We start from the raw sequence: 21585 nt of genomic DNA, 5'->3' as shown, positions 1-21585 counted from the left end.
TCCTGCGCCGGATGCCGTTGCGGATACGGGTCGACCAGGACTGTTTGGAAATGCCGGGGGGTCGTAGGATGGCGTTCCTGCCTTCCCTGCTGGCCAAGGCGCCTACAGGTCACGCAGTTACTGCTGTTGTTGCGGCTATGGTGGAGGTTCCATCGGGAGCGCAAATGCTTATTCCGCTACGTTACCGAAAACCACTTCAAATGGGAAAGGGTGCGAGAGGCGTGCTATTATCCCCATCGAATTCCGTATAGAAATATTTTTCTTTGGCGGCGGCACAAACGATCATGCGCCCAGGTCAGGCACCTTTCATACAGGTCTTGAATTCGGGACCTGATCGCGTTGTTGTCCCAGAGGGATCGGTGCTGGCTCACGCCACTACCGATTTCGCCTCTTGTGAAAAACCGCCGCGCGCTCGGACGCCCGCGAAAGGGCCTCCGCATGATCGTTCACAAGATCGCTGGATCGCGGATTTAAGCGGAGAGAATTCTTCCTTGTCAAATGAGCATAGGAACGCCTTGCGTTCGCTGTTGCTGCAGTACGCTGATGTGTTCAGCAGAAATGATTTGGACCTCGGACGCACATCGCTTTTGTCGCACCATATTGAAACCGGTGCGTCGCCGCCTGTCTGTATGCACCCTCACCGCATGAGCCCGGCGGAAAGGGAACACGTGCGTGGGGCGGTAGATGAATTGCTGGCGGCGGATATTATCTCGCCATCCAATAGTCCTTGGGGCGCGCCCGTCGTTTTGGTTAAGAAAAAAAATGGTGGTACGAGGTTTTGCGTTGATTTCCGCCGGTTGAACAAAATTTCGGTAGCGGACGCGTACCCCTTACCGAGGATGGATGACTCATTGGATGCTTTATCGGGTGCTAAATTCTTTTCCACCCTTGACCTGTCCTCGGGCTTCTGGCAGCTTCCCCTCGATGATGAATCGAAACCCAAAACGGCATTCCGCACGCCGCAAGGCCTCTTTGAATTTAATCGGTTACCGATGGGCCTGAATGCGGCTCCGGCCACGTTTCAGCGGCTCATGGAATTGGTGTTGGCGGGACTGCAGTGGGAAACGTGCCTCATATATCTAGACGATATAATTGTCTTTAGCCGCACGTTTGAGGAACATCTCCAACGCCTTGAGACAGTTTTTCAAAGAATGCGTGCGGCTGACCTTAAGTTTAAACCGAGGAAATGCCACCTCCTGCAACACTCCGTCCGTTACCTGGGTCATATTGTCAGTTCGGACGGTGTATCCACTGACCCTCTGAAAACGAAGTGTGTACGTGAGTGGCCCACACCCACTTCAGTGGGTGATGTTCGGCGGTTTATTGGATTCGCTTCCTATTATCGCCGCTTCGTTAAGAACTTTGCGACGTTGGCAAAACCATTACACGTTCTGACTGGCAAAAATCAAAGGTTTAAATGGGGGGCGGAGGAAGAAAGTTCCTTTATGGCACTTCGGGACCATCTCGCCACTGCGCCTACGTTAGATTACCCAGATTTTTCACATCCGTTCATCCTTGATACGGATGCTAGTGATATCGGCATTGGGGCCGTTTTGTCGCAACGTAAGGACGGAGTTGAGAGGGTGGTGGCGTATGGCAGCAGGGTTCTGTCCCCTGCGGAAACGCGATATTGTGTGACAAGGCGGGAACTTTTGGCAATTGTCCATTTTGTTCGATTGTACCGACCGTACCTGTATGGACGGAAATTCCTGGTCCGCACTGATCATGCGGCTTTGCAATATTCCCTCAAATTGAATCAGCCGTCAGGCCAATTGGCCCGGTGGTTGGAATCGTTACAGGAATTTTCCTTCGATATAACATACCGAAAGGGGGCCCCCGTCATGCGAACGCTGATGCGCTCTCAAGGCTGCCGCCCGTTCCTCCGTGCACTTGCCTGACGGGCACGCACCGCTGCGCCGCACCGCCCACGTCGCCCTGCCCGGTTATGGGGGCGATAGCGAATGAGGACGATGCAGGGGCGAAAGCGAAAGAGGTGGACCAGCAGATGTCGGTGGACACCGATGATACCTTACGGCTGCCGCACGCGGTCTGGTTGCGCGAGCAGGAGGCCGATGCCTCGCTGTCTCCGCTACGTAAATTGGTTGGGAAACAGAAATCGCAATTGGCGGGCTGGAAGTGGCAAATGTTCCGGGGTAAGTCGGGATTGCTAATATGTACCGACGGGGTGTCTGACCGACCACGCTTGGTGGTGCCTACTTCGCTTCGCTACGACCTGCTCCGTGCTCTGCACGCTGATAAGTTGATGCACCTCGGCGTCCAAAAGACTGTGGCCGCGATGCAAAAGGATTTTTTCTGGGCCGGTATGACGGCGGACATCAAAGATTTTGTCCGCTCGTGCCATGACTGTGCGAAAAGGAAGCCGCCTCGGAACCACTATGTACCACCGTTGCGTTCCATTGAAGTGTCCCGTATCAACGAATTAGTGGCTCTCGACATTCTGGGGCCGTTTCCCCCGTCGGCTAGGGGCAATAAATACCTTCTGGTCGGGGTGGAATATTTTTCTCGATGGCCGATGGCCTGGCCTCTGCCCGACCAAACGGCAGCGTCCATCACCGACGCTTTCTTGAACGGGTATGTCATGGACAAGGGGGCACCTGAAAGGCTGCTCACAGATCAAGGCAGGAATTTCTCCTCTAAATTGCTTAGGGAAGTTTGTGACGCGCTAGGTACAAAGAAAGTTCGCACCTCCCCATACCATCCACAAACAGATGGTATGGTGGAACGATTCAACCGTACCCTTTCTGCTATGCTTTGTCACACGGTCAGTGAAAAGCAAACCGATTGGGACTTGCACATACCAGGCGTCTTGGCGGCATACCGCATGGTTCCGCACACGTCCACGGGATACTCACCGTTTTTTTAATGTATGGCCGTGAAAATGTTCCACCCATCGATGTGCAACTGGGTACGCCGAGTAAACAACCGTCCCGCTCCCTGCCTGACCACGTGCGTGACTCGCTTGAACGAGTAACGGAAGCGCGAGAGGCTGCCCGGTGTGCGACGGCCCGTGCTCAGGCAAGGAACAAACGGTACACGCGTCGATCGCATACTCGCATGCCTTGGTCAGTGGGAGACCTGGCGTGGCTCCACTGCCCCCAGGTACCGGCGGGCACATCCCCTAAACTGCACAGGCCGTGGCGGGGGCCTGTGACGCTGGTAGATGTTCGGAACTCACAAAGTATCCGCGTTCAATACGGAAAACGTCGGTGGTATGTTCATTCCTCGCGACTTAAACCCTATGTTGACGCGCGTGTCGGTCCTTCATCCCCACTAGCTGACCTGCCGGGTTCTGCCGGGCCGACTACGCCGCTTGACACGCCCGTTGATCCCAGGGGGGACTGTGTTGTGCCTCCTGCAGATGAACAGGTTCTGAGGGCTGAGGAAGCCCCCGCTGCCCCCCCTCCAACGGGGCCCGACCTGGACGTGACCAAGCACCAACAACCTACTTCTTCTTCGAGCCTGCCACCTCCTGTCCATCCGGAAGCAAAGCGACCTAACGCTGGGAGAGGAGAGGGTCCCGCGTCGCGTACGCGGTCGAAATCTCTTCCGTTTCGTTAACGTTTGATCGTTTCGCTGATTTCCCTGTCGTTACTGCGCTGCAGGGGCGCCCTAATGTATGTCGTGATTTTTTTTATTATTAAGGGTGACTGTTTTAAATGTTGTTAGGCGCGGGGACGCCGGTTCACCCTCGAATTGTTAAACGCACCTTGGTGCCCTAATAAGATGTTGCGGAATTGGTTCTTCACCCTTTTCCCAGCCGAGACAGCTACATTTTTTTCACCGGGGGGGGGGGGGGGGGGGGGGTGATGTAATAACAGCTATAGGGGGCTCACGTGGGGATTGGCTTGCCGGTCCTGCTTGTAGCCAATAAGGGTTGAGATAGGGACCATGGCCCATGCGTCATCACGACAGGTCATCAGGAGTGATTGGCCTAGCCATTCGGGGCCCCAGCTAATGGGGAGCCGGATGAGGGGCGTGGTCCCGGGATTGACAGGGAACCATTGAGAATGGTCCAAGCTGTCCATGAACGATTGGCTGGGGGAACCACGTGACGAAGGTATTAAGAGCGAGTGAGGGAGAACGATCGGGAGCAGACTGGAACTGACAAGAGCAGGGTCACGCGCGGACGGGGGCTCGGGTTGCCACGTGCGCGGTGGGGACTTAGTGCGTAGTCTGTCCTCTCTCCGTTGTCTGCCAGCAACGGAGAGTGAGTGAGCAAAGTGTATTTGTGGAGTGGAAATAAAAGGACTGATTCCGAAGCCGTCTCCTGAAGGATTATTACATATACAATGGCATAATGACCCTTTTTAGCGCTGATTTGATAAGCGCTCACTTCTTCAGGAAGCATATTGAGCATTTAGCGAGGTTTGCCGGTACTGATAAAATAATGCTGTCCAAAAAGGCCGTGTGGCCAATAGATTGTGTACAAAATACTTTTATTGGTGATGTGCAGAGATAAATATATGAAGAAGGCGAGTCGTGTGCTTATCTGTTTGTGTAAATAATTTACAGATCCTCACCAATACACTTCTGGACGAAGGTTCCGCAACATCACGTTGATCATTGAGGCTAGTTGGCCATATTTAGTTATGCGGGTCAGTGCAGGTTGGTGAAGGTAGAGTCAAGCACTGGTTCATATCTCACTCATCTCGCAGCTCTCTAATCGTGGTGGAGGCTGGGGAGGGAGCCCAGCCTAGGCTGAGAGGCAAGTACACTCCAGTAACGTGGGGTAGTAACAGCAGCGTGGAAGGACGCGTCGCAAAACCTAGTTTTAATTTCTGGTAATTTTAGAGAGAACAGGGAGGTACTTATTGAGGTTGCGACTGGGAATTTGTGGAGTTAGGAGGTTCTTAAATACTTGGCGGATTTGTTTAAAAGGAATCTTAGGATGAAGATAGTCCAGTGGTGGTCTCTAAACATATCCAGGGGGGGATAAATTGGAGGTGATACAGAGGTTGCAATAATGTGTTGATATGGAGGCATCAAGGTCAAAGTGGGCAGCCAGGTGGTATAATGGAACAAGAGGCTAGGCGGTCGATGATTTAACAGGAGTCAAAGATGGGGAGAATGTTGGCTTGGACTATATCAAGTTGGAGCCGAGGTGATACAATTTGTTTATTTATATAGAATATTTTGTTTATTAAACGATATGATTAATTTTAAGGGCAAGATAGCACCTAGATACCTGAAGTTATCGACCTGTTCAATGGGATGTGAGTCCAAAGACATAACGTGAAGGCAGGGAAAAATAGGTTTGGAGTAAGTGGAAAACAATGTAGCTTTTGTCTTAACAGCATGGAATATGAATTTACAGAATCCATCGCATGCCCCTTGCAGGATTCCATGGTCCAGACCAAGGCTCACATCTCAGGCGAGTTCACCCGCATGAGGGTGACGCTGGATGAGGACGAGAGGGCAGCTCTGGATCGTGTGGACGTGAAGGGGCGCGAGCTGCTGTCCCGGATCGAGGAGAACATCGCTCATTACGAGCGCGAGATCAGCGAGCTGCAGGCAGCAGCCACGCGACTGCGCACTCTGCAGGAGGAGAGGGACTCACTCACGTTCTTGCAGGTAGAGCACTCACGGAGCCAGGGCCAGTGCCCCAGTTCACGTATATCCATTGCGTTTATAAACTTGGCAGATGCGTTGCAACACAAAACACAAGATAACGCCACTTCCATTGTCAAGACAACATATAGACCATGGGTTCTGAAAGTAAATCTAGAGTCAAGTTCACCAACTTGGATTTGTATATTGTAATACAAATATAAACTAGCGCTGAATTAAAAAAAAACTATTAACACACAAATTCCTCGAGTTAATTGGTTGGTAATATGTGCAGACATTGGCATTACAAATTGTAACCGGATCATCCTGTAATGTACATCAGATTGAGGCCACTTGACACTACATTTAAATTTTTCTTTTTACCAAATGTTTACCAACCATTAGTAATGCTGAACACGGAAGGGCTTTTAACATCAGGAAAGCCAGAAGCAGTTATATTTCAGCACTGACTGCTGATGAGTCTTTGAAATTTGAAACAAATCCCGAGATTGCTTGCCTCAACAAATGTTCACCCTGCTAACACCACGCTGTTTGTAATTCACGCTCACAGTGGATCATTATTTGAATGTTGGTTCACAATCACTGCAACTCGATGTCAAGTGCCACGAACGCCTCTTGCCATGACATCGGGTACCGAGTGGCAACAGTTTTAGAGGCGACACCTTACTGATGAGAATCATCGAGTCCTAATGCATCCATGGCTTTGTCTTGATTACAACCAACAACACGAGTCAACGCGAATGTCTGAGTGCAGCCTCATCGCGTCTACCAATCACCGTGTGGTTAACGTGGCTGGAGGTGAACTGACTCACGCCCCCTGTGTCTGACTCCTGCAGGTTCACCTGAAAGAGACAAACCGGTATGGACTCATGAAGTCACACAAATAAACACACGGGGTGACGCCTTGTGTGGAATATGGGCTGTGTGATGATGATGTGTGATGATGATGTGTGATGATGATGTATGATGATCATGCTGTGTGATGATGTTGTGTTATGTTGTGTGATGATGTGTGGCATGATGCTGTGTGAGATGATGCTGTGTAAGACACGGGCTGTGTGTGTCACTGCTGGTTCTGGTCTCACAGGAGAGACGCTCAAAAGGGAGATCCACCCTCATCTCCCAGCGAAGAAGACAACGCCACGATCAGCGCCCTGCAGGGAGCTGTGGTCAACCTGCTGGCATTCATGTGTGAGTTCCATGTGTCTTATTGTGCGTGTAATTGTGTCTTGTGTGTATGTTGCGGAGCGGTGGTATAGTGGTTAACGTGCTACAATATGAACCTGGCAACACAAATTCGATTCCCGTTCACAGCCAACACCAGTGACAATTTTCTGAACCGGTCATGAGCCTCCCCTAGGTCGACTCAGCCTCAAATGACTACCTGGTGTAGTGGGTTAAAACTGCCACTAGGGAGACAAAGGCGGCCTGATGTGGTACTGGCAACCCACCCCCTCATGTTCCATACCGGCCTTGAAGTGTCACTCGCTAATAACACTTGCCCCTACAGCCTGTTTGATCTATACGGGGGGTCTTGCAATTGTGTCTGTTTGTATGCGTATGTGTAGATGAGCGAGAGTGAGTATGGATGTGCAATGATGATGGGATGCTCTGTGCACTGAGCTACAAACATGGTTACCTACACGTGATTCACGGCCATGGCTATCATCAATCGTGAGTGGATTCAGAACCAATTCTGAGCCTCTGCCAGATGAACCCTTGGCTTAAACGAGTACCGGGTACGTTCTGTAAGCATCAGCACTGCGGACACAAGGCGGCCTGCAAAATTCATCTGGTGAAATGTCTTTTATAACTACATCAATATAAATTTAAATAATGTTGTGGCTTGGCTCTCCAAAACTCCGGCGTGCTGTACTTGTGACGAATTGGCACGTTCTGTTTACGTGACACCCCTTACTAGTTGTCTGTGTCGCGTGGTGGCAGGTTTAACGACACATTTATATATTTACGCGATCTAACCCCAAAAAAAACATCTTATGAATTATATAAACTTAGGGTTGATTGGTAATGCCCAAGGATTATACATCCAGAGTAAGACACGTTTGAAGATTTTTAGGCTTCATGTCAACAGACTGATGTTCAGAGAGTCAAACTAAGGCATTTTATTATTCTTAGGTTCCCCAGTTAATGTCTGAGGCTCACAGAGCGAGATTAAGGCATAATCTCGGTCGACCTTGTCTATCACTACACTGCACGAGCAAACATTAACATTACGACTGTAATGTATTCATTAGACAATAATATATAGCACACACACGAGTGTATTTTACTATTACATAAGCTCCATTGATATTACACGCGTGTATTATCCGTAAGGATGCTGTTGGCCAAAGTAACCATTGCAGCAGATGAAACTACGAGTATAAGTCTTCTCTGTAATGGATGTCATCATCAGACTCAAGCCAGACTAGTGATGCGTAGGATTCATTGTTAATGATGTAGGCTCATATCCAGACTAAGGCAGCCTAAGGATTCTCATTATTCATTCATAATGCTTGAGGCTGCTATATCCCTACTAAGGCACCTTAAGGATTATTGGGGTTCTATGTAAATACCCGAGGCTCACAGAGTCAGACTGGGCTATCGTTGTGGCTGACCACGTGTATCACTGTGCAAACAGATACATTTATATTGCCCATGTATTGCAATACCTCTACATTAACATACAGCACATACACGAGTGTAAAGGAGTATTACATGAGCTCTATTAACCCTACACGTGTGTATAATTGAGTGAAGATGATGATGCTATTCTGCGTGTGAGTGTTTTACACAGAGACACTATGGCTGATATTCTTAGGATTCATTTTTAGTGATTGAGGCAGCGTGATACAGACTCAGACACAGTTAGGATTCTTAGGGTTCCGTGTTAAAGTCTGAAGCTCTCAGCATCAACGGCACTGAGTCTTTGACACACACAAGCTATGGCTGATATTTTTAGGATTCATTACACTGTGTAATAAAAAAATGTCCCTGGGTAGCAAGTGTTATTTTCTAATTGCGTATGCCTCAAAAGTACACAAAATGGCTATTATTCCCCACAAACTTTGCTTTTGTGACCAAGACAGTGATATTTTGAAATTTACAAATTTTCAATGGGAATTCCAGAAAGATTCAGTGCTGAGTAGTAACTTTTAGTAACTTCTAGAACATTCAAGAACTTTCCAGTAATAAAAAAGTAGTATAAATACAGGACCCTTAAGCCCACCAGTTCAGTTTACAGTGGTACCTCGGTATGCGTCGTTAATTCGTTCCAGAAGGTAGGACTTATAACGAAACTGACGTATACCAAACTAATTTTTCCAATAAGAAAATAAAGGGAAGGGACATAATCCGTTCCAGAGGATAAGAAATTATATTTAATATGGCATAATATACATTAATGGGGTTGTATAAAATAAGAATTAGACTTAACGTATTACTAAAATGCATACATAAATTAAAATAAATGCACACACGAGTGTACATCACTACACTATCACACACACACACGAGTGTACATCACTACACTATCGCACACACGAGTGTACATCACTACACTATCACACGCACACGAGTGTACATCACTACACTATCATACACACACGAGTGTACATCACTACACTATCACACGCACACGAGTGTACATCACTACACTATCACACACGCACACGAGTGTACATCACTACACTATCACACACGCACACGAGTGTACATCACTACACTATCACATGCACACGAGTGTATATCACTACACTATCACACGCACACGAGTGTACATCACTACACTATCACACGCACACGAGTGTACATCACTACACTATCACACACACACACGAGTGTACATCACTACACTATCACACACACACACACACACGAGTGTACATAACTACACTATCACACACACACGAGTGGACATCACTACACTATCACACACACACACACGAGTGTACATCACTACACTATCACACACACACAAGTGGACATCACTACACTATCACACACACACACGAGTGTACATCACTACACTATCACACACACACAGTATACATCACTACACTATCACACACACACAGTGTACATCACTACACTATCCCACACACACACGAGTGAACATCACGACACTATCACACACACAGTATACATCACTACACTATCACACACACACAGTATACATCACTACACTATCACACACACGAGTGTACATCACTACACTATCACACACACACACACAAGTGTACATTACTACACTATCACACACACACACGAGTGTGCATCACTACACTATCACACACACGAGTGTACATTACTACACTATCACACACACACACGAGTGTACATCACTACACTATCACACACACACGAGTGTACATCACTACACTATCACACACACACAGTGTACATTATTACACTATCACACACACACACACACGAGTGTACATCACTACACTATCACACACACACACGAGTGTACATCACTACACTATCACACACACACACACACGAGTGTACATCACTACACTATCACATACACACACACGTGTACATCACTACACTCTCACACACACACACGAGTGTACATCACTACACTATCACACACACACAGAGTATACATCACTACACTATCACACACACACGAGTGTACATCACTACACTATCACAAACACACGAGTGTACATCACTACACTATCACACACACACACGAGTGTACATCACTACACTATAACACACACACACGCACGAGTGTACATCACTACACTATCACACACACACACACACGAGTGTACATCACTACACTATCACACACACACACGAGTATACATCACTACACTATCACACACACACGAGTGTACATCACTACACTATCACAAACACACGAGTGTACATCACTACACTATCACACACACACACGAGTGTACATCACTACACTATCACACACACACACACACACACGAGTGTACATCACTACACTATCACACACACACACGAGTGCACATCACTACACTATCACACACACACACGAGTATACATCACTACACTATCACACACACACACAAGTGTACATCACTACACTATCACACACACGAGTGTACATCACTACACTATCACACACACACAGGAGTGTACATCACTACACTATCACACACACACACACACGAGTGTACATCACTACACTATCACACACACGAGTGTACATCACTACACTATCACACACACACGAGTGTACATCACTACACTATCACACACACACACACACACGAGAGTACATCACTACACTATCACACACGAGTGTACATCACTACACTATCACACCCACCTCGTGTGCCGTGCCGGCCTTCACACGTGCTCACCAACACCACTTGCCCCTACAGCCTGTGAAAGGTGACACACGGGAGATGTTTGTGTTTGTTGTACACACACAGAGACGCTGCGGCGGTGTTGATATCCACGCTGCCGCCGCTGCTGTGATCCACTGCCTCCCACGGACACTACCGCACAGTGGGGCTGAACGATGAATCGATTTCAAATCGAAGTCGCAATTTGAAACAATGCGATTAGCAAATCGCAAAGGCTGCGATTTTTGAAAAGTCCTATTACTTTCTTATTGGAATGTTTTATTTTTTATTATTAGAACTTTATTGATTTAACTCAACAATTAATTCTAGATTGGAAGCTTTCGGGACTGCAAGGATTCATACTCTTTGGTTGTTTCGGTAAAGTCACGTAGGTAAAAAATAAAATTATAAATGAAAATAACTCAATTAAATCACGACGTTTCGGAGGCAACACAAGTCTCCGTCTTCACGTGGGACCGTCACAGCTAAATTTACTGCATCACTTTATATTATTATATTACTATTATTTTATTTTTTTATTTATAGTTAATACTATTGTAGTAGAGTTACCCACTCGATATTCACAAACTCGGAGAGCAAATCGTTAACAAGGTTTTCCCGCTCAAACTAACGGTCAGGGTCTCACAAGCTGTGAGAGCTGACCGTAAACAAGGTTTTCCCGCGTGACCAAACGGTCAGGGTCAGATAGGGTGAATTGGGATCGAAAAGCATATTGGGAACGACCAATCACAGGGTTCCACAAGGTGGCCGGGGATTGGACAACCCGGCCACGAGCAAGTATAAAGCCAGAGCGCTCAGAGCTCTCGGGGAGTTGAACCACACGAAGACCCAAGACGGCGGAAGAAGCCTAGGACCCTGGACCAAGCCCTCCAGCCCTTATCAGGGCTAGGGTTCAGTGTAACCAGTGGTCGGGGAGACATCTCCCTAGGTCCAGTCAGAGGACACTGAAAGAGCGGGATATTAAGTAGCCTGTAGGGTACGGGGGCTGGTACGTACTGAGTTTAACGGGTGAGGGGACCGTATACCCCTCAGTGCATAGGGACTGTGTTAATAAGACGAATAAAAGTGTGTGCTACAAAAGACGTTGAAGAGTCCGTCTGTACATCACTACATTGGCGTCAGAAGATGGAAACAAGATGAACGAACCGCACGCGAAGTCCCGATGATGCAAGCTCCGACTCACCTGTGGGTGCCGCGGGCGGCGCTGAAGATGTTGGCGTGTTGCCAGCCGCCCCACCACCAGCTGTGCAGCCGATCGCCGCGAGCGACGGCACCCAGGCTGCTCACGCCCGCCTCGCCCAGCTGCTGCATGCTGCAGCAGCCATCCTGGAGCAACTTACCCTGATGGCTGCGGGCGGGGAGGAACGGCCGACAGCGAACGTTCCCGCCATCGCAAACCCGGAAGAGGTCGTCTTTCCCGCCGACGGGTCACGTGGAGGCGGAAGCCAAGTGCATGCTGGGACCTCCGGGGGCCAATCACAACACACTGCGTCATCGCAGAGCGACGCTGCCTCTGCAGGACCCTCCAGCAACACCGCGTCATCACGGCTGCCACGCCGTACAGTACATGTTGTTGACCAAGCCATCGCTGCGTTCGGGACCGAGTCCGAGCTTGACGAAGACGACGATACAGCTGCTCTACAGCAGCGACTGCCTGTTTTTCGCGAATTCTCGTCCACAGGGGGCGACTGGGCGGCATTTCAACGTCGCTTCCTCAGCCACCAGGAGATGGTGGGCTGGTCGGATGCACAAGCACTTCGTGCACTGCCAGCCACCTTGGACGATGACTCTCTCGCTGCACTCATCTCCATTCCCAAGCGACAAAGGGCGACACTACAAGCAGCACTTCAGCGGCTGTCTGATGTCTACGGACCTCCTTCCGCCACACGCCACCAGTTCTACGAGAGACGGTGCAAGCCAAGGGAGTCGCCATTGGCGTTCCGCACCGCGCTACTCGCCATGGCAAGAGCGGCTTACCCCCGCATGGACGATGAGGCTATCGATGCACTCGTCCTTCAGAAGCTGCTGGAGATGGCGAGGGGGCTGCGCCTTGTCATCCAGGCCGTGGATGACGAGGACATGTGCTCACTGCGAGCTGCCCGGAGCATTCATGCTCACTTAATGCTGGACCAGGACGAGACCATCACCGCATCGGCTACGACATCGGTGCCTGCCAGCAGGGACAACGCTCGCTCTCCTGATCGAGTCTTCTCGACGTTCAGCGCGACGCCCCAGCGATCACCGGATCGCACCAGTCGCCGCAACGACTGGGAGCGGGGACGGCCCTTCCCCCGCGGCGACGCGACGTGTTTCAACTGTGGCCGCCGAGGCCACTTTTCTTCCGACTGCCATGCACCTCGCCGCCGCTCCGCCGGATCCCGAGACCGGGACTACAGAGCTTCCAGAGCAGCGCAGCATAACCAGGCAAGTCGCGGCACCCCACACGCTCGGCCCTCATACACACCACAACACACCATTGACTCCGCTCGGAACACGGCGTATGACACGCGGCGTTTGGCCGACTCTTCGCGACCACTGCGACCCGGGCAGTGGTCAGAGCTGGCCCATAGAGTGGTTGCAGCGACGGCGGGTTCCTCGGTGGTTGTCGGTTCGATCGCGGGGGTGGAAGTGCGCGTGCTTGTCGATACCGGTGCATCGGCCACTATCATCTCCGAGTTAATTTACAACATACTGCCCGTGCGATGTCGTTCATTGGAAAAGGTTTCCGTTCCGTTTTTCACCGCTAATGGAAGTTCCCTTGGGATTCTCGGGCAAATTCGGGCTCAAATTGCCATTGGCGATATTAAATTGGCCGGACCTGTTTTTGTGTCTTCTTCCCTTGCGGTGCCGTGCCTTCTGGGAACTGATTTTCTTGCCAAAATGCCCATTAAAATCCTTATCGATCAGGGATGTATTGAACTTCCCTCGGGCCGCCGGATGGCATTTTTACCCGCGGCCACGCATTCACGGACGGAAAATGCTTCCGTACAGGCTTTTGCGGCTTGCGCTGTACGCATTCCGCCAGGGGCACAAATGCTCGTCCCCTTACGGTTAAAGAAACCGCTCGCTCCCACCGCCTCGGTAAATGGCATTTTATTGGGACCTTCCAACACTGCAGTTAACAGCCTTTCGTTGGTGGCCGCACAGACTCTTGTAGCGGGCGACAGGGAGCCATTTATACAAGTTTTGAATGTCGGTCTGTCAGACACCGTCATTCCACAGGGGACAGTGCTCGCTCATGCGACAGTCGCGCCCCTGGGGACCGGGGTTGTCGGACACGTAACGAACGCTCAGCAACCTCGCCCTCAGAACGGTGACGAGGGTTGGATTGACGCTCTCTGCGCTGATGCCGGCGATTTATCCGGCTCACAGCAGAGTGATTTGCGGGCTCTTTTGCGGGAATTCTCGGATGTGTTCAGAAAATCACAATTTGATATTGGCTGCACCAAGCTGCTGCGTCACCATATTGATACCGGTGACTCTGCCCCTATCCGCCAAAACCCGTTTCGGCTCAGCCCTGCGGAGAAACAGCATGTTAAATGGGCAGTTGACGACATGCTGGCGGCTGATATAATTTCTCCTTCAAACAGCCCCTGGAGTGCTCCGATAGTGCTGGTCAAAAAGCACGATGGCAGTCTTCGATTCTGTGTAGACTTTCGGCGCCTGAATAAAATTTCCGTAGCTGACGCATATCCTCTGCCACGTATGGATGAGTCATTGGATGCCCTAGCAGGGGCGCGCTATTTTTCCACTTTGGACCTTCTGTCAGGGTTTTGGCAACTCCCCCTCGACGAAGCGTCAAAGCCAAAGACTGCTTTTCGGACACCACAGGGCCTCTTCGAGTTTAATAGATTGCCCATGGGGCTCCACTCGGCTCCAGCGACGTTTCAGAGGCTCATGGAGCTGGTCCTCGCTGGGCTCCAGTGGGACTCATGCCTGATTTATCTTGATGACGTTATTGTCTTTGGCCGCACGTTCAACGAACACATTGAACGGTTGCGCGCTGTCTTCGAAAAAATGCGAGCTGCGAACCTCAAATTTAAGCCGCAAAAGTGCCACCTTCTGCGGGAATCTGTGCGCTATCTGGGCCACATAGTCAGCCGCTCGGGTATTTCCACAGACCCTGAAAAGACTAAATGTGTCAGCCAATGGCCTACCCCCACCTCTGCTGGGGATGTTCGCAGTTTTATCGGGTTCGCGTCGTACTACCGACGTTTTGTGGCTGGTTTCGCTACAATCGCCAAGCCACTACACGCTCTTACAGCGAAAGGGCTGAAATTTCATTGGGGAGACGCGGAACAGGCCGCATTTGACTCCTTACGGAATGCTCTTGTAGCAGCACCGCCCCTGGCTTACCCCGATTTCGCAAAGCCGTTTATTCTGGACACCGATGCCAGTAACACCGGGATCGGCGGGGTGCTGTCCCAAATCGTTGATGGCGTTGAGAGGGTGGTTGCCTATGGAAGCAGGGTTTTGTCCCCTGCGGAGCAACGTTATTGCGTAACCCGACGCGAGCTGCTGGCCATTGTTTACTTTATACAACAATACAGGCCATACCTGTACGGTCAACGGTTTACCGTGCGCTCCGATCACTCTGCGTTACAATACGCTTTGCGCATTGACCAACCGTCTGGCCAGCTCTCCCGATGGCTTGAAGTCCTCCAGGACTACAATTTTATGGTGATTTACCGTAAGGGCACACAGCACAGTAATGCGGACGCGCTATCTCGCCTCCCGTCAGAACAATGCGCCTGTTTCACGGGTTCTGGCCGGTGCAAACCGCAAATAGTACGCCCGGTTGCACCTCCTGAAACGGTTTCTGCTGCCCTTCCTTCCGATCCTGCGCCGGGTGTGGACCACGAAAATCCGCCAGCAAGTGACGACTTGCTGGGGATAACGTTGGACGAATGGGGTCGGCACCAAATGAACGATGCGTCATTGGTGCCTCTGCGTCGTCGCGCATGTGATTCGTCCTCACGTTCAAGTAAATCGAACTCTTTTGCCATGCGCCGCGGTCTGCTCATGCATTGGGATGCTGATTCTTGCCAGTACAAAATTGTAGTGCCATCGGCTTTGCGGTGTTCGGCTGTGTGCGCGGCACACGAGCGATTGTCGCACCTGGGTGTGCATAAAACCATTGGGTTGCTAAGATTACAATTTTACTGGCCGGGCATGCTTCGCGACGTAACTGATATTTTAATGGGCTGCACCCAATGTGCGCAACGTAAACCTCCAGCGAAGCCGGCATGCCCACCGCTGCAGCCCATCACGGTATCCCGTGTGAACGAGCTGGTTGCTCTCGACATTTTGGGGCCTTTTCCTACAACGCCTCGTGGTAACAAGTACCTTCTGGTTGGGGTGGAGTATTTTACACGGTGGCCTATGGCCTGGGCCCTCCCCAACCAGTCGGCAGCAGCCGTGGTGGACGCCTTTGTTCAAGGCTATGTGCTGGACAAGGGCGCTCCAGAACGGTTGCTAACCGATCAGGGAAGAAATTTTTCAAGTACCCTGCTGAGTGAGGTATGCCGCCTGTTGGGCACTAAGAAGGTGCGCACTTCGCCCTATCACCCCCAAACAGATGGCATGGTGGAACTGTTGCATAGAACCCTCACCTCTATGCTATGCCATCAGGTTGACGAATCCCACGTAGACTGGGACCTGCAGATCCCAGGGGTCCTCGCTGCTTACCGCATGGCGCCACATGCAGCGACAGGGTTCTCCCCATTTTTCCTAATGTATGGCAGGGAGGCCATTCCCCCCGCTGATGTGCGGCTTGGGATAGAGCAGCTTCCACAGTCATCGAAGCTCACTGACCATTTGCGGTTCAACCTGCAAAAGCTGTCTGAGGCTCGTGATGCGGCGATCGAAAATTCCGCTTACCGCCAGCGGGCAAATTCGAGGTTGCAGGCCCCTCGCACGTCCGTGCATCAGTGGGCTCCAGGTGATATGGCGTGGCTTCATTGCCCCCAGGTGCCGGTGTCCACATCGGCTAAACTCCTAAAACCATGGCGAGGTCCGGTTGAGGTGGTCCAGGTAATGCGCCCACAGTGTGTTAAGATACGTTGGGGACAACGGCGCTGGTTCGTGCACCCCTCTCGTCTGAAGCCATTCGTTGCTCCGCGCGGCTCTGCGTCACACTCAAAACACGCGGGCCGAGCGTGTGATATGCCCGACGAGCTGGATGTCGCCCCGTTGGTACCTAATCCACAGCGCAGACGTCTCATTCCTCCCGCAGATGATGCGGGACTGAGGGAGCCGTGCGAGCCACGAGTCTCTGCACGAAGGCCCCGTGAGCCGCCCAACATGTTTGCCAGGATGCCTGACCCGTCTACAACAAGAGTCTCTGCAAAGAGACCTTCTGACCCACCCAACATGTTTGCCAGGATGCCTGACCCGCCCAACATGTTTGCCAAAATGCCTGACCCGCCCAACATGTTTACCAGGATGCCTGACCCGCCCAACATGTTTGCCAGGCTGCCCGACCCGTCTGCTCCAAGGGTCCACGCAGAGAGGCCTCCTGCCCCTGCTGACATTTTTGCCAGGACGCCTGGTCAGCCTGCAGCCCGGAAAGGGGCACCCATCCCCTACGACGGGCCCGCGAAATACACACGGGCTAGATCGCGTCGCTTTTCTTGATTGCCCATCATTTTTTTTGCGGCAGCTGAATGCTGCGTGCGTTGTGCGTCGCGAATGTCGTTAATTGTGATTGGTTCTGACCATGTACATATGTTGCGTTGTTGATGGGGGGGGGGGGGGTATTTATAGTGGGTGTTCCTGTTCTTGTTGGATGTTCCTGTTCTTGTTGGTTGTGGCACACACACACTTTGATTCATTGATGGGGATTTTCTGCTTGTAACAGCCGGGACGGCTGAGGCTTCCGAAGGGGAGGGTGATGTAGTAGAGTTACCCACTCGATATTCACAAACTCGGAGAGCAAATCGTTAACAAGGTTTTCCCGCTCAAACTAACGGTCAGGGTCTCACAAGCTGTGAGAGCTGACCGTAAACAAGGTTTTCCCGCGTGACCAAACGGTCAGGGTCAGATAGGGTGAATTGGGATCGAAAAGCATATTGGGAACGACCAATCACAGGGTTCCACAAGGTGGCCGGGGATTGGACAACCCGGCCACGAGCAAGTATAAAGCCAGAGCGCTCAGAGCTCTCGGGGAGTTGAACCACACGAAGACCCAAGACGGCGGAAGAAGCCTAGGACCCTGGACCAAGCCCTCCAGCCCTTATCAGGGCTAGGGTTCAGTGTAACCAGTGGTCGGGAGACATCTCCCTAGGTCCAGTCAGAGGACACTGAAAGAGCGGGATATTAAGTAGCCTGTAGGGTACGGGGGCTGGTACGTACTGAGTTTAACGGGTGAGGGGACCGTATACCCCTCAGTGCATAGGGACTGTGTTAATAAGACGAATAAAAGTGTGTGCTACAAAAGACGTTGAAGAGTCCGTCTGTACATCACTACACTATGTTAATTTATTATTATTTTGCAATTATTATTTTATTATTAAAAATATCTTATTAGTATTTTATTATTACTTTATCAATGTTATTTTATTATTATTTTATTTTAATATTATTGTTGTATTATTTTTTTATTTTATTACTATTATTTTATTTGTATTTTAATATTTTATTATTATTTTGGCGCTATTATTATTTTATAAATAGTTTATTTTATTATTATTAATTATTATTAATTATTATTATTTTACCTACATGACTTTACCGAAAAAACTTAACAATTGTTCTATGTTTGATCGTTCTATTTCAATTAAAACATTTTAATAAATACATGTTGGAAGCAATTAATATCTTTAAAGTTTTCAGCCTTGCATTAGAATATATAGAGCAGTTCACATTTTGATGGTATCATCACATGCTTTACATATATTACACAGTGAATATTGAACTGAAGCTGGACTTTTAAAAATGTAGATGGCGGGGCAGACAAACGCACCGCTGTACTGTACTTCTGTGCTCTCGCCAGCTGCGCCGCCTGCCTTCGCCAACGCGCGGTGACCGGCGTGGTGAAGTATGGTCAAATATCCCCTGCGACCCGCACGGTGTAGGGAGGGCCCTCATCCAGCAGTTGATTGACAAAGTGCCGTTACATGTCATCACACCGATAGCTACGCATTACAACGTTGTGTAACAATGCTCACTATGAATTGCTCTATTGTAGTGTACGTGCTTGTTAGTGCACGAGTGCTGTTGTTATAGTGGTGCTGTTGTTACACGGCTACTGTGATTATCGTTACTGCAGACGGACGCTCACCGACTCTGGACCCAAACTCGGCCTACAACGAATTCCAGATTTCCTCGGATCTCAGGACGGTGACGCGGACCGCTGTCTCCCAGGGTCGCCCCGATCACCCACACCGCTTTGATCGCTATGCACAAGCCCTGGGCTCCGAGAGCTTCTCGTCGGGTCAGCACTACTGGGAGGTGGACGTGGGGGGTGCGACGGGGCGCTGTGAGGTTGGAGTCGCGTACGGGACGATCGCACGGAAAGGGCGTGGTGACAAGTGCAGCCTGGGAAAGAACGACTCATCCTGGATTTTATATGAATATAACAACAGCTGCGAAGTGATTCATGGTGGTGTAGTGACCTCAGTGCCGGTGAAGGATCCTCCCCAGAGAGTCGGGTGTCACCTGCACTGGGAGGCGGGTCTGCTGTCGTTTTACCGCGCCGACTCCATGGAGCTGCTGCACTCCGTCCACCACTCGTTTAGTCAACCGCTCTACCCCGCGCTGGGTGTGTGTGGTGATGTTGGTGACTCAGTGAGGATTCTTGATCTGATTCGTGCGTCCTGAGAGCACCGAGAGTGAGCAGCGCAGAGAAACGGGCACAACGCACAGACTCACGCACACAAAGACACAGATCCCCCGTGTAGCCTTCACAGGCTGTTGGGGAAAGTGCTGTTAGCGAGCACCTATTGGGCCGTCCATAAATGACGTTACGCACCTGGGGGGGGGGGCAGACATTTGTGACGATGGGGGGGCGGTTTGAGAAATGTGACGTCACATCAAAATGTGCAAATTTAAATAAATATAGACAACACGTTCTACTTAATTAAATAGACTTTTTAATAAATGTTTTCTCCTACAACATCAGAGTGCAGCGCCACATTAAATATGCACTACAATGACAGTAGTTTAAAGCTATTTGAGGCATGTTTTATTTTGTTGGGGGGGGGGGGGCAGAGCTTTGTGACGTCATATTTGAGGGGGGTCTGACTTTTTGTAATGCCGTGTGACGAATGGGGGGGGATCAAAAATCGTGTGACGTCATTTATGGACCGCCCCTAGAAGGCCGGCACAGCACACTAGGGGGTGGGTGGCCAACACCACGCCCGGCCGCCTTTGTCTCCCCAGGGGTGATGTTTACACACCGTACCAGGAACTCATTTTTCAGGCTGAGTCGACCTAGGGGAGGCCCATGACCGGTTCACCAACACCAGTGACATTTATCGGAATCGGTCCAGGCTCTACCCTAGGTCGACTGAGCCTCAAATGAGTACCTGCTGCGACGTGCAAACATCGCCACTGGGGAGACAAAGGCGGGTCGGGCGTGGTGCTGGTCACCGACCCCCTCGTGTGCCACAGTGCCGGACTTCATAGGTGCTACTAGCAAACAGCACTTGCCCCAACAGACTGTTAAGGCTACACGGGGTATCTTTGTCTTTAGTGCATAGAGAGCCATGTGTGCAGTTTGGGGTGGAGCGGTGGTGCAGTGGTTAGCGCACTGGTGGGGGAGGGCGGGGGGAGCCAAGCTTCTCTCTGACGTCATCGTCCCTCGCACCGCGCGCCGCGTGGCGCTCAACGCCGAGAGGGCGGAGCTCCACCGCGGGCGTGCTGGGAACACGCGTCACGTGACGCTGCGGGGTGACGCGCGCCGTCCCCTCGCAGTCACTCGCTCGTTGGGCGATAAACCCGCAGTGGGAATGGGATGGCATCACTAGGGGGGGGGGACTACTCGTGGTGTGTGCTGAGCGTCACTGGGATAAAGCATTTTTGTTATAACCTGGGGTCGAGTGACCCCCCCCCCCCCACCAAAACTAGTTTTATTTTACAGGGCATAGAGAGAGAAGCCATTTTAATACCTCGTAGTAGTAGTAGGAGGTCTTTCGCCACCAATATTATTCGCAAAGGTTTGTTTTGATTAATATTTTAATTATCTGCTCTCAGACTTGGTCCTGAAGCCACAACCTTCGATTCATGGGATAACGCTTCTGCTGACAACAATGGGAACTGTGTTTTGACTTTGAAGTGGGTTAAAGTTATTAAGCGCCTTATATATATCAAGAGTGAGGATCTACCTTACAATACGACACGACTAATATTGTCTCAACATGCATTAATAACAAAGACACGGTGTTATTACAGGGATAGAGACAACACAAACTCCAAATTTCCAGCAACTGTCAGTGTCGGAATCCAACCAATGACCTCCTGCATACCAGGCGAGGGAGTTAACATATCCTAGCCACAACGGCGTCCCTCCTTAACGTGAGACACCAATCCGGTGTGAACCCAACCTCGAGTCTCAAGCTCTTTAGCATCGCTTAGATGATTTGAGACACATTGATTATATTGTACCAGTTGAAATAATTGTGTAAACGCTAATTGCATT

The 21585-nt window shown here is 50.4% G+C and overlaps 1 protein-coding gene and 1 long non-coding RNA gene across 2 annotated transcripts in view; one reads left to right on the top strand and one right to left on the bottom strand.

The window, feature by feature from the left end:
- Window positions 1-20171, top strand: part of LOC144733067 (E3 ubiquitin-protein ligase TRIM11-like) — a 31959-nt gene extending 11788 nt beyond the window's left edge. The window contains exons 3-6 of the mRNA XM_078614805.1: window positions 5359-5592; window positions 6426-6448; window positions 6677-6780; window positions 19216-20171. Of these exons, the coding sequence (XP_078470931.1) occupies window positions 5359-5592; window positions 6426-6448; window positions 6677-6780; window positions 19216-19766 (912 nt within the window). The 3' untranslated portion in view covers window positions 19767-20171. The remainder of the gene's footprint in view (window positions 1-5358; window positions 5593-6425; window positions 6449-6676; window positions 6781-19215) is intronic.
- LOC144733088 (uncharacterized) lies at window positions 4441-7221 on the bottom strand. Its single transcript, XR_013588306.1, has 2 exons — window positions 6366-7221; window positions 4441-5556 (listed from the first exon to the last, which is right to left on the bottom strand). It is a non-coding gene; the product is annotated as an uncharacterized LOC144733088 (long non-coding RNA).
- Window positions 20172-21585: the final 1414 nt, after the last annotated feature.

This window comes from Lampetra planeri, chromosome 45 (assembly GCF_965212315.1).
Source record: "Lampetra planeri chromosome 45, kcLamPlan1.2.h2, whole genome shotgun sequence".
NCBI lineage: Eukaryota > Metazoa > Chordata > Hyperoartia > Petromyzontiformes > Petromyzontidae > Lampetra > Lampetra planeri.
Note: the sequence above shows the minus strand (reverse complement) of the source record. Positions and strands in the feature narration are given on the sequence as shown.